Source organism: Oncorhynchus clarkii, chromosome 22 (assembly GCF_045791955.1).
Source record: "Oncorhynchus clarkii lewisi isolate Uvic-CL-2024 chromosome 22, UVic_Ocla_1.0, whole genome shotgun sequence".
Taxonomy (NCBI): domain Eukaryota; kingdom Metazoa; phylum Chordata; class Actinopteri; order Salmoniformes; family Salmonidae; genus Oncorhynchus; species Oncorhynchus clarkii.
In genome coordinates this window covers 33,419,447-33,432,182 of record NC_092168.1, presented here as the reverse complement: position 1 = coordinate 33,432,182, position 12,736 = coordinate 33,419,447, and the positions used below count along the sequence as shown (strand labels likewise).

Here is a 12,736-nt window from a genome sequence, read left to right as displayed (position 1 = left end):
ATAAGAAGAAGAGACTTGCTTGGGCCAAGAAACATGAGCAATGGACAATAGACCGGTAGAAATCTGTCTTTTGGTCTGATGAGTCACTGCCATGTCTCTATGAGACGCAGTTGGTGAATGGATGATCTCTGCATGAGTGGTTCCCACCATGAAGCAAGGAGGAGGAGATACAGTGTCTTGCGAAAGTATTCGGCCCCCTTGAACTTTGCGACCTTTTGCCACATTTCAGGCTTCAAACATAAAGATATAAAACTGTATTTTTTTGTGAAGAATCAACAACAAGTGGGACACAATCATGAAGTGGAACAACATTTATTGGATATTTCAAACTTTTTTAACAAATCAAAAACTGAAAAATTGGGCGTGCAAAATTATTCAGCCCCTTTACTTTCAGTGCAGCAAACTCTCTCCAGAAGTTCAGTGAGGATCTCTGAATGATCCAATGTTGACCTAAATGACTAATGATGATAAATACAATCCACCTGTGTGTAATCAAGTCTCCGTATAAATGCACCTGCACTGTGATAGTCTCAGAGGTCCGTTAAAAGCGCAGAGAGCATCATGAAGAACAAGGAACACACCAGGCAGGTCCGAGATACTGTTGTGAAGAAGTTTAAAGCCGGATTTGGATACAAAAAGATTTCCCAAGCTTTAAACATCCCAAGGAGCACTGTGCAAGCGATAATATTGAAATGGAAGGAGTATCAGACCACTGCAAATCTGCCAAGACCTGGCCGTCCCTCTAAACTTTCAGCTCATACAAGGAGAAGACTGATCAGAGATGCAGCCAAGAGGCCCATGATCACTCTGGATGAACTGCAGAGATCTACAGCTGAGGTGGGAGACTCTGTCCATAGGACAACAATCAGTCGTATATTGCACAAATCTGGCCTTTATGGAAGAGTGGCAAGAAGAAAGCCATTTCTTAAAGATATCCATAAAAAGTGTTGTTTAAAGTTTGCCACAAGCCACCTGGGAGACACACCAAACATGTGGAAGAAGGTGCTCTGGTCAGATGAAACCAAAATTGAACTTTTTGGCAACAATGCAAAACGTTATGTTTGGCGTAAAAGCAACACAGCTCATCACCCTGAACACACCATCCCCACTGTCAAACATGGTGGTGGCAGCATCATGGTTTGGGCCTTCTTTTCTTCAGCAGGGGCAGGGAAGATGGTTAAAATTGATGGGAAGATGGATGGAGCAAATACAGGACCATTCTGGAAGAAAACCTGATGGAGTCTGCAAAAGACCTGAGACTGGGACGGAGATTTGTCTTCCAACAAGACAATGATCCAAAACATAAAGCAAAATCTACAACGGAATGGTTCAAAAATAAACATATTCAGGTGTTAGAATGGCCAAGTCAAAGTCCAGACCTGAATCCAATCGAGAATCTCTGGAAAGAACTGAAAACTGTTGTTCACAAATGCTCTCCATCCAACCTCACTGAGCTCGAGCTGTTTTGCAAGGAGGAATGGGAAAAAATGTCAGTCTCTCGATGTGCAAAACTGATAGAGACATACCCCAAGCGACTTACAGCTGTAATCGCAGCAAAAGGTGGCGCTACAAAGTATTAACTTAAGGGGGCTGAATAATTTTGCACGTTTTTGATTTGTTAAAAAAGTTTGAAATATCCAATAAATGTCGTTCCACTTCATGACTTCAAAAATACAGTTTGAAGCCTGAAATGTGGCAAAAGGTCGCAAAGTTCAAGGGGGCCGAATACTTTCGCAAGGCACTGTATGATGGTGTGGGGGTGCTTTGCTGGTGACACTGTCTGTGATTTATTTAAAATGCAAGGCACACTTAACCAGCATGGCTACCACAGCATTCTGCAGCAATACGCCATCCCATTTGGTTTACGCTTAATGGGACTGTCATTTGTTTTTCAACAGGGCAATGACCCAAAATACACCTTCAGGCTGTGTTAGGGATATTTGACCAAGAAGGAGAGTGAAGGTTGCTAGATCGAATCCCCGCGCTGACAAGGTAAAAATCTGTAGTTCTGCCCCTGAACAAGGCAGTTAACCCACTGTTCCAAGGCTGTCATTGTAAACAAGAATTTGTTCTTAACTGACTTGCCCAGTTAAATAAAATACATTGACCTGGCCTCCACAATCAGCTGACCTCAGCCTAGTTGAGATGAGTTGGAGTGCAGAGTGAAGGAAAAGCAGCTCAGCATTATGTGGGTTACTCCTTCAAAACTGTTGGAAAAGCAGGCCTCATGAAGCTGGGTGAGAGAATGTCAAGAGTGTACAAAGCTGTCATCAAAGCCAAGGATGGCTACTTTGAAGAATATTAAATACATTATGATTTGTTTATTCTACAATGTAGAAAATAGTAAAAATAAACCCTTGAATGAGTAGGTGTGTGCAAACTTTTGACTGGTACTGTACATCTGTGCGCAATTCTACAACTCTAAATTGTAGTCACAAAAAGTTTTGTCAATACTGATTCGGTATGTGGGTACAAGACAGCAGTTATAGAAGCTATGTCCCTGAGTCTCAGATATCAGGGGTCCTTACCAGCCGTAACTGCATGGTCGCCGTTGAAGCCATTCTCTCTGGCGGTGTAGGAGGGTGGTGCTGCTCCATGGGCCGTCCCTGGCTGGCACGCCCTGTAGGAGGGGGGGTAGCCATTAGCCCCATGGGCTGGGGGAGGAGAGGGGTCCTGTGCCCCCGACGGATCCCACTGGGGGGGGGTGTCTTCACGTTGACGACCGTCTGCCATGCTGGGGGTCAGTGGCGACCAGGGGAGTCTCTCCTTATGGCTGGGAGAAGAGGAGAATATGGTCATTGATTGATTGATTGATTGACTGATTGATTGATTAGTGGGGGTCAGTGGTGGCCAGGGGGGGCTCTGCTTATGGCTGGGAGAAGAGGAGAATATGGTGATTAATTGATTGATTGACTGATTGATTAGAGGGGGTCAGTGGTGGCCAGGGGGGTCTCTGCTTATGGCAGGAGAAGAGGATGGTCATAGATTCATATAATAAATGGTGGCTCATAATGGTTATTAACAGTTTGGCAGGGATACAGAATAAAGAAAATATTGATGGGGTGGAAGAGACCCAATGACAAAGGACATCATTCACATTCAACACACTCTCCTGCCTCAGATCACAAATCACCTCCCACATCGACAGACTGTTAGAACAGGCTTATGGACTTCAGATCACAGGACAGTCTCTCTCTATCTCTGCTGCAAAGTTCACTTTTGAGCAGTGCTGGTGGCTTCCAGGCATACTCAGACTGCCCCAGACTGTAGCCAGCATTGGAGTCTCTGTGACAGGGATATGTCTGAGGACAGAGTGCTTGGAGTTCAGATTCCTGAAACCCCACAGGGCTAAGGAAAGAGCATGTGTGACCATCTGAGGGGAGTGGCGTTCTGCTGGGTCCCTCTAGTGGACTGATCCTGCTTTACAACACGGGGAGAGTGAACAAATAGGTAATAATGCTGAATTCCAAATGGTCCCCAGATGTCAGACGATTGGATACAGTATAGGCACTATAGTAATAGCTTCATCATGCCATCTGATTGGCTAGGTGGAAATGTCTGCATCCACCCATCCAATCCTCTCACAGTGCATTTGGAAAGTATTCAGACCCCTTGACTTTTTCCACATTTTGTTACGTTACAGACTTATTCTAAAATTGATTAAAAGTAAAATGTTCCTCATCAATCTACACAAAATACCCCATAATGACAAAGCGAGAAACAGGTTTTTTATTTGGCAAATGTATTACAAATAAAAAACAGAAATAACTTATTTACATAAGTATTCAGACCCGTTGCTATGAGACTGAAATTGAGCTCAGACTCATCCTGTTTCCATTGACCAAGCCATGAAGTCGAAGAAATTGTCCGTAGAGCTCCAAGACAGAATTGTCGAGGAACGGATCTGGGGAAGGGTACCAAAATATTTCTGCAGTATTGAACATTCCCAAGAACAAAGTGACCTCCATCATTCTTAAATAGAAGAAGTTTGGAACCACCAAGACTCTTCCTAGAGCTGGCCAAACTCAGCAATCAGGGTAGAAGGGCCTTGGTCAGGGAGGTGACCAAGATCCCGACTGTCACTCTGACAGAGCTCCAAAGTTCCTCTGTGGAGATGGAAGAACCTTCTAGAACCATAACCATCTCTGCAGCACTCCACCAATCAGAGCTTTATGGTTGTGGCCAGACAGAAGCCACTCCTCAGTAAAAGGCACATGACAGCCCGCTTGGAGTTTGCCAAAAGGCACCTGCTCTGATGAAACCAAGATTGAAATCTTTGGCCTGAATGCCAAACGTCACGTCTGGAGGAAACCTAGCACTATCTCTACGGTGAAGCATGGTGGTGGCAGCATCATGTTGTGGGGATGTTTTTCAGCGGCAGGGACTGTGAAATTTGTCAGGATCAAGGGAAAGACTAACGGAGAAAAGTACAGAGAGATCCTTGAAGAAAACCTGCTCTAGAGCGCTCAGGACCTCAGACTGGAGCGACGGTTCACCTTCCAACAGGACAACAGGAGGGGCTTCGGGACAAGTCTCTGAATTTCCTTGAGTGGCCCAGCCAGAGCCCAGACTTGAACCCGATCTAACATCTCTGGAGAGACCTGAAAATAGCTGTGCAGCGACAATCCCTATAAAAACCTGATAGAGCTTGAGAGGATTTGCAGAGAAGAAAGGGAGAAACTCCAAATAAAGGTGAGCCAAGCTTGTACTGTAGCATCATACCCAAGAAGACTTGAGGCTGTAATCACTGCCAAAGGTGCTTCAACAAAGTACTGAGTAAAGGGTCTGAATACTTATGTAAATGTGATATTTCAGTAAAAACCTCTTTTTGTTTGTCATTATGGGGTATTGTGTGTAGATTGATGAAGAAAAACATATATTTAATTCATTTTAGAATAAGGCTGGACCATAACAAAATGTGGAAAAGGTCAAGGGGTCTGAATACTTTCCGAATGCACTGAATACAGGAGTAGCTAGGGAGTAGAGGCTACAGGACTGGTAAGGAATTGGAGTGGGAGCAGAGTGAGCGGTCAGTCAGTCATTTGCAGGCAGCAGAGCCTGTGTCATCAAGCCAGACTGACGTTTGATTTTGCTGTCCAGGATGGGTTGTTGTGGCACAAGAGGGCACGGGGCAGGGTAACATGGCCACAATGACTTCCTGTCCCTTTGTCACCACTTCAGAGTGTCTATCATATGAGAGCCCCCCCCCCCCCCCCCCCCCTCACTCTCTCTCTCAATTCAATTTCAATTACAATTCAATTTAAGGGGATTTAGTTCCATGGGAAACATATGTTTACATTGCCAAAGCAAGTGAAATAGATAATAAACAAAAAATGAAATACAAAATAAAAGATCAAATCAAATCAAATTTTATTCACGTGCGCGGAATACAACATTACAGTGAAATGCTTACTTTTTGGCTCTAACCAATAGTGCAAAAAAAGTATTAGGTGAACAATAGGTAGGTAAAGAAATAAAACAAAAGTAAAAAGACAGGCTACATACAGTAGAGGAGGCTACATACAGTAGAGGAGGCTATATACAGTAGAGGAGGCTATATACAGTAGAGGAGGCTATATACAGTAGAGGAGGCTACATACAGTAGAGGAGGCTATATACAGTAGAGGAGGCTATATACAGTAGAGGAGGCTACATACAGTAGAGGAGGCTATATACAGTAGAGGAGGCTATATACAGTAGAGGAGGCTATATACAGTAGAGGAGGCTATATACAGTAGAGGAGGCTATATACAGTAGAGGGGCTATATACAGTAGCAAGGCTATATACAGTAGAGGGGCTATATACAGTAGCAAGGCTATATACAGTAGAGGAGGCTATATACAGTAGAGGAGGCTATATACAGTAGAGGAGGCTATATACAGTAGTGAGGCTATATACAGTAGAGGAGGCTATACACAGTAGAGGAGGCTATATACAGTAGAGGAGGCTATATACAGTAGTGAGGCTACATACAGTAGAGGGGCTATATACAGTAGCAAGGCTATATACAGTAGAGGAGGCTATATACAGTAGAGGAGGCTATATACAGTAGAGGAAGCTATATACAGTAGTGAGGCTATATACAGTAGAGGAGGCTATATACAGTAGAGGAGGCTATATACAGTAGTGAGGCTACATACAGTAGAGGGGCTATATACAGTAGCAAGGCTATATACAGTAGAGGAGGCTATATACAGTAGAGGAGGCTATATACAGTAGAGGAGGCTACATACAGTAGAGGAGGCTATATACAGTAGAGGAGGCTATATACAGTAGAGGAGGCTATATACAGTAGAGGAGGCTACATACAGTAGCAAGGCTATATACAGTAGAGGAGGCTATATACAGTAGAGGAGGCTATATACAGTAGAGGAGGCTATATACAGTAGAGGAGGCTATATACAGTAGTGAGGCTATATACAGTAGAGGAGGCTATATACAGTAGCAAGGCTATATACAGTAGAGGAGGCTATATACAGTAGAGGAGGCTATATACAGTAGAAGAGGCTATATACAGTAGAGGAGGCTATATACAGTAGAGGAGGCTATATACAGAAGAGGAGGCTATACACAGTAGAGGAGGCTATATACAGTAGAGGAGGCTATATACAGTAGAGGAGGCTATATACAGTAGAGGAGGCTATATACAGTAGAGGAGGCTACATACAGTAGAGGAGGCTATATACAGTAGAGGAGGCTATATACAGTAGAGGAGGCTATATACAGTAGAGGAGGCTATATACAGTAGAGGAGGCTATATACAGTAGAGGAGGCTACATACAGTAGAGGAGGCTATATACAGTAGAGGAGGCTATATACAGTAGAAGAGGCTATATACAGTAGTGAGGCTATATACAGTAGAGGAGGCTATATACAGTAGCAAGGCTATATACAGTAGAGGAGGCTATATACAGTAGAGGAGGCTATATACAGTAGAGGAGGCTATATACAGAAGAGGAGGCTATACACAGTAGAGGAGGCTATATACAGTAGAGGAGGCTATATACAGTAGAGGAGGCTATATACAGTAGAGGAAGCTATATACAGTAGAGGAGGCTACATACAGTAGAGGAGGCTATATACAGTAGAGGAGGCTACATACAGTAGAGGAGGCTATATACAGTAGAGGAGGCTAATTACAGTAGAGAAGGCTATATACAGTAGAGGAGGCTATTAACAGTAGAGGAGGCTATATACAGTAGAGGAGGCTATATACAGTAGAGGAGGCTATATACAGTAGAGGAGGCTACATACAGTAGAGGAGGCTACATACAGTAGAGGAGGCTACATACAGTAGAGGAGGCTACATACAGTAGAGGAGGCTATATACAGTAGAGGAGGCTACATACAGTAGAGGAGGCTATATACAGTAGAGGAGGCTATATACAGTAGAGGAGGCTACATACAGTAGAGGAGGCTATATACAGTAGAGGAGGCTACATACAGTAGAGGAGGCTATATACAGTAGAGGAGGCTACATACAGTAGAGGAGGCTATATACAGTAGAGGAGGCTACATACAGTAGAGGAGGCTATATACAGTAGAGGAGGCTACATACAGTAGAGGAGGCTATATACAGTAGAGGAGGCTATATACAGTAGAGGAGGCTATATACAGTAGAGGAGGCTACATACAGTAGAGGAGGCTATATACAGTAGAGGAGGCTATATACAGTAGAGGAGGCTATATACAGTAGAGGAGGCTATATACAGTAGAGGAGGCTACATACAGTAGAGGAGGCTATATACAGTAGAGGAGGCTACATACAGTAGAGGAGGCTACATACAGTAGAGGAGGCTACATACAGTAGAGGAGGCTATATACAGTAGAGGAGGCTATATACAGTAGAGGAGGCTACATACAGTAGAGGAGGCTATATACAGTAGAGGAGGCTACATACAGTAGAGGAAGCTATATACAGTAGAGGAGGCTATATACAGTAGAGGAGGCTATACACATTAGAGGAGGCTATATACAGTAGCAAGGCTATATTCAGTAGAGGAGGCTATATACAGTAGAGGAGGCTACATACAGTAGAGGAGGCTATATACAGTAGAGGAGGCTATATACAGTAGAGGAGGCTATATACAGTAGAGGAGGCTATACACAGTAGAGGAGGCTATACACAGTAGAGGAGGCTATATACAGTAGAGGAGGCTATACACAGTAGAGGAGGCTATACACAGTAGAGGAGGCTATATACAGTAGAGGAGGCTATACACAGTAGAGGAGGCTATATACAGTAGATGAGGCTATATACAGTAGAGGAGGCTATATACAGTAGAGGAGGCTATACACAGTAGAGGAGGCTATATACAGTAGAGGAGGCTATATACAGTAGAGGAGGCTATATACAGTAGTGAGGCTACATACAGTAGAGGAGGCTATATACAGTAGTGAGGCTATATACAGTAGAGGAGGCTATATACAGTAGAGGAGGCTATATACAGTAGAGGAGGCTATATACAGTAGAGGAGGCTATATACAGTAGTGAGGCTACATACAGTAGAGGAGGCTATATACAGTAGTGAGGCTATATACAGTAGAGGAGGCTATATACAGTAGAGGAGGCTATATACAGTAGAGGAGGCTATATACAGTAGAGGAGGCTATATACAGTAGTGAGGCTATATACAGTAGAGGAGGCTATATATAGTAGCGAGGCTATATACCGTAGAGGAGGCTATATACAGTAGAGGAGGCTATATACAGTAGCGGGGCTATATACAGTAGAGGAGGCTATATACAGTAGAGGAGGCTATATACAGTAGAGGAGGCTATATACAGTAGCGAGGCTATATACAGTAGAGGAGGCTATATACAGTAGAGGAGGCTATATACAGTAGCAAGGCTATATACAGTAGCGAGGCTATATACAGTAGCGAGGCTATATACAGTAGCGAGGCTACATACAGACACCGATTAGTCAGGCGGATTGAGGTAGTATGTACATGTAGATATGGTTAAAGTGACTATGCATATATGATGAACAGAGAGTAGCAGTAGCGTAAACGAGGGGTTGGCGGGTGGTGGGTGGGACACAATGCAAATAGCCCTGTTAGCCAATGTGCGGGAGCACTGGTTGGTCAGCCCAATTGAGGTAGTATGTACATGAATGTATAGTTAAAGGGACTATGCATATATGATAAACAGAGAGTAGCAGCAGCATAAAGAGGGGTTGGGCGGGGCACACAATTCAAATAGTCCGGGTAGCCATTTGGTTACCTGTTCAGGAGTCTTATGGCTTGGGGGTAAAAAATGTTGAGAAGCCTTTTGTCCTAGACGTGGCACTCCGGTACCGCTTGCCATGCAGTAGTAGGGAGAATAGTCTATGACTTGGGGTGGCTGGGGTCTTTGACAATTTTTAGGGCCTTCCTCTGACACCGCCTGATGTAGAGGTCCTGGATGGCAGGCAGCTTAGCCCCAGTGATGTACTGGAACGTACGCACTACTCTCTATAGTGCGTTGCGGTCAGAGGCCGAGCAGTTGCCAGTCAAGATGCTCTCGACATTGCAGCTGTAGAACCTTTTGAGGATCTCAGGACCCATGCCAAATCTTTTTAGTTTCCTGGGGGGGAATAGGCTTTGTCATGCACTCTTCACGACTGTCTTGGTCTGTTTGGACCATTCTAGTTTGTTGTTGATATGGACACCAAGGAACTTGAAGCTCTCAACCTGCTCCACTACAACCCCGTCGATGAGAGTGGGAGCGTGCTCGGTCCTCTTTTTCCTGTAGTCCACAATCATCTCCTTAGTCTTGGTCACGTTGAGGGATAGGTTGTTATTCTGGCACCACCCGGACAGGTTTCTGACTTCCTCCCTTTAGGCTGTCTCATCGTTGTCGGTGATCAGGCTGTTACCACTGTTGTGTCGTCTGCAATCTTAATGATGGTGTTGGAGTCGTGCCTGGCCATGCAGTCGTGGGTGAACAGGGAGTACAGGAGGGACAGAGCACGCACCCCTGAGGAGCTCCAGTGTTGAGGATCAGCGTGGCAAATTTTATTTTATTTATTTATTTCACCTTTATTTAACCAGGTAGGCAAGTTGAGAACAAGTTCTCATTTACAATTGCGACCTGGCCAAGATAAAGCAAAGTAGTTCGACACATACAACGACACAGAGTTACACATGGAGTAAAACAAACATACAGTCAATAATACAGTATAAACAAGTCTATATACGATGTGAGCAAATGAGGTGAGATAAGGGAGGTAAAGGCAAAAAGGCCATGGTGGCAAAGTAAATACAATATAGCAAGTAAAACACTGGAATGGTAGATTTGCAATGGGAGAATGTGCAAAGTAGAAATAAAAATAATGGGGGTGCAAAGGAGTAAAATAAATAAATAAATTAAATACAGTAGGGAAAGAGGTAGTTGTTTGGGCTAAATTATAGGTGGGCTATGTACAGGTGCAGTAATCTGTGAGCTGCTCTGACAGTTGGTGCTTAAAGCTAGTGAGGGAGATAAGTGTTTCAAGTTTCAGAGATTTTTGTAGTTTGTTCCAGTCATTGGCAGCAGAGAACTGGAAGGAGAGGCGGCCAAAGAAAGAATTGGTTTTGGGGGTGACTAGAGAGATATACCTGCTGGAGCGTGTGCTACAGGTGGGAGATGCAATGGTGACCAGCGAGCTGAGATAAGGGGGGACTTTACCTAGCAGGGTCTTGTAGATGACATGGAGCCAGTGGGTTTGGCAACGAGTATGAAGCGAGGGCCAGCCAACGAAAGCGTACAGGTCGCAATGGTGGGTAGTATATGGGGCTTTGGTGACAAAACGGATTGCACTGTGATAGACTGCATCCAATTTGTTGAGTAGGGTATTGGAGGCTATTTTGTAAATGACATCGCCAAAGTCGAGGATTGGTAGGATGGTCAGGATGGTCAAATGCGTTGCTACCTACCCTCACCACCTGGGGGTGGCCCGTCAGGAAGTCCAGGATCCAGTTGCAGAGGGAGGTGTTTAGTCCCAGGATCCTTAGCTTAGTGATGAGCTTTGAGGGTACTATGGTGTTGAACACTGAACTGTAGTCAATGAATAGCATTCTCACATAAGTGTTCCTTTTGTCCAGGTGGGAAAGAGCAGTGTGGAGTGCAATAGAGATTGCATCATCTGTGGATCTGTTTGGGCAGTATGCAAATTGGAGTGGGTCTAGGGTTTCTGGGATAATGATGTTGATGTGAGCCATTACCAACCTTTCAAAGCACTTCATGGCTACGGACGTGAGTGCTACGGGTCTGTAGTCATTTAGGCAGGTTGCCTTTGTGTTATTGGGCACAGGGACTATGGTGGTCTGCTTGAAACATGTTGGTATTACAGACTCAATCAGAAAATGTCAGTGAAGACACCTGCCAGTTGGTCAGCACATGCCCGGAGCACACGTCCTGGTAATCCGTCTGGCCCCGCAGCCTTGTGTATGTTGACCTGATTAAAGGTCTTACTCACATCGGCTACGGAGAGCGTGATCACACGGTCGCCTGGAACAGCTGATGCTCTCCTGCATGCATCAGTGTTGCTTGCCTCAAAGCGAGTATAGAAGTGATTTAGCTCGTCTAGTAGGCTTGTGTCACTGGGCAGCTTGCGGCTGTGCTTCCCTATTTAGTCTGTAATAGTTTGCAAGCCCTGCCACATAAGACGAGCGTCGGAGTCAGTGTAGTATGATTCAATCTAAGCCCTGTATTGACGCTTTGCCTGTTTGATGGTTCGTCGCAGGGCATAGCAGAATTTCTTGTAAGCTTCCGGGTTAGATTCCCGCACCTTGAAAGCGGCAGCTCTACCCTTTAGCTAAGTGCAAATGTTGCCTGTAATCCATGGCTTCTGGTTGGGGTATGTACGTACAGTCACTGTGGGGACAACGTCCTCGATGCACTTATTGATAAAGCACTTATTGATAAAGCACATCAGTGACTGATGTGGTGTACTCGTCAATGCCATCCGAAGATTTCAGAACATGTTCCAGTCTGTGATAGCAAAACAGTCCGGTAGTTTAGCATCTGCTTCGTCTGACCACTTTTATATAGACTGTCACTGGTGCTTCCTGCTTTAATTTTTGCTTGTAAGCAGGAATCAGGAGGATAGAGTTGTGGTCGGATTTACCAAATGGAGGGTGAGGGAGAGCTTCGTACGCATCTCTGTGTGTGGAGTACAGGTGATCTAGAATTGTTTTCCCTCTGGTTGCACATTTAACATGTTGATGGAAATTTGGTGGAACTGATCTAAGTTTCCCTGCATTAAAGTCTCCGGCCACTAGGAGCGCCACCTCTGGATGAGAGGTTTCCTGTTTGCTTTTTTCCTTATACAGCTGACTGAGTGCAGTCTTAGTGCCAGCATCCGTCTATGGTGGTAAATAAACAGCCACGAAAAGTATAGCTGAAAACTCTCTAGGCAAGTAGTATGTGTCACGCTCTGGCCATAGAGAGGCTTTTTATTCTCTATTTTGGTTAGGCCAGGGTGTGACTAGGGTGGGCATTCTGTCCTTTTTTCTATGTTTTGTATTTCTATGTCTTGGCCTGGTATGGTTCTCAATCAGGGACAGCTGTCTATTGTTGTCTCTGATTGAGTATGGTACCCTTTTCCACACCTGTTTTGTGGGAAGTTAACTTTGTAGTTGTTCAGGGCACATAGCCCAAAGCTTCACGGTTGGTTTTTTGTTCTTTGTTTTGTCGGCGTCATTTTTAAATAAAGTTCAAATGTACGCTTACCATGCTGCACCTTGGTCCAGTCCTTCAGCCAGCCGTGAC

The 12,736-nt window shown here is 44.5% G+C and overlaps 1 protein-coding gene across 13 annotated transcripts in view; it reads right to left on the bottom strand.

Annotated features, from left to right (window-relative positions):
* LOC139380814 (microtubule-associated protein 2-like) overlaps positions 1-12,736 on the bottom strand; it is a 169,326-nt gene that overhangs the window by 63,836 nt on the left and 92,754 nt on the right. For all 13 annotated transcript variants that reach the window (XM_071123892.1, XM_071123879.1, XM_071123882.1 and 10 more), the window contains one exon: positions 2,529-2,773. In XM_071123892.1, coding sequence (XP_070979993.1) covers positions 2,529-2,733 — 205 coding nt within the window. In that variant the 5' untranslated portion in view covers positions 2,734-2,773. The remainder of the gene's footprint in view (positions 1-2,528; positions 2,774-12,736) is intronic.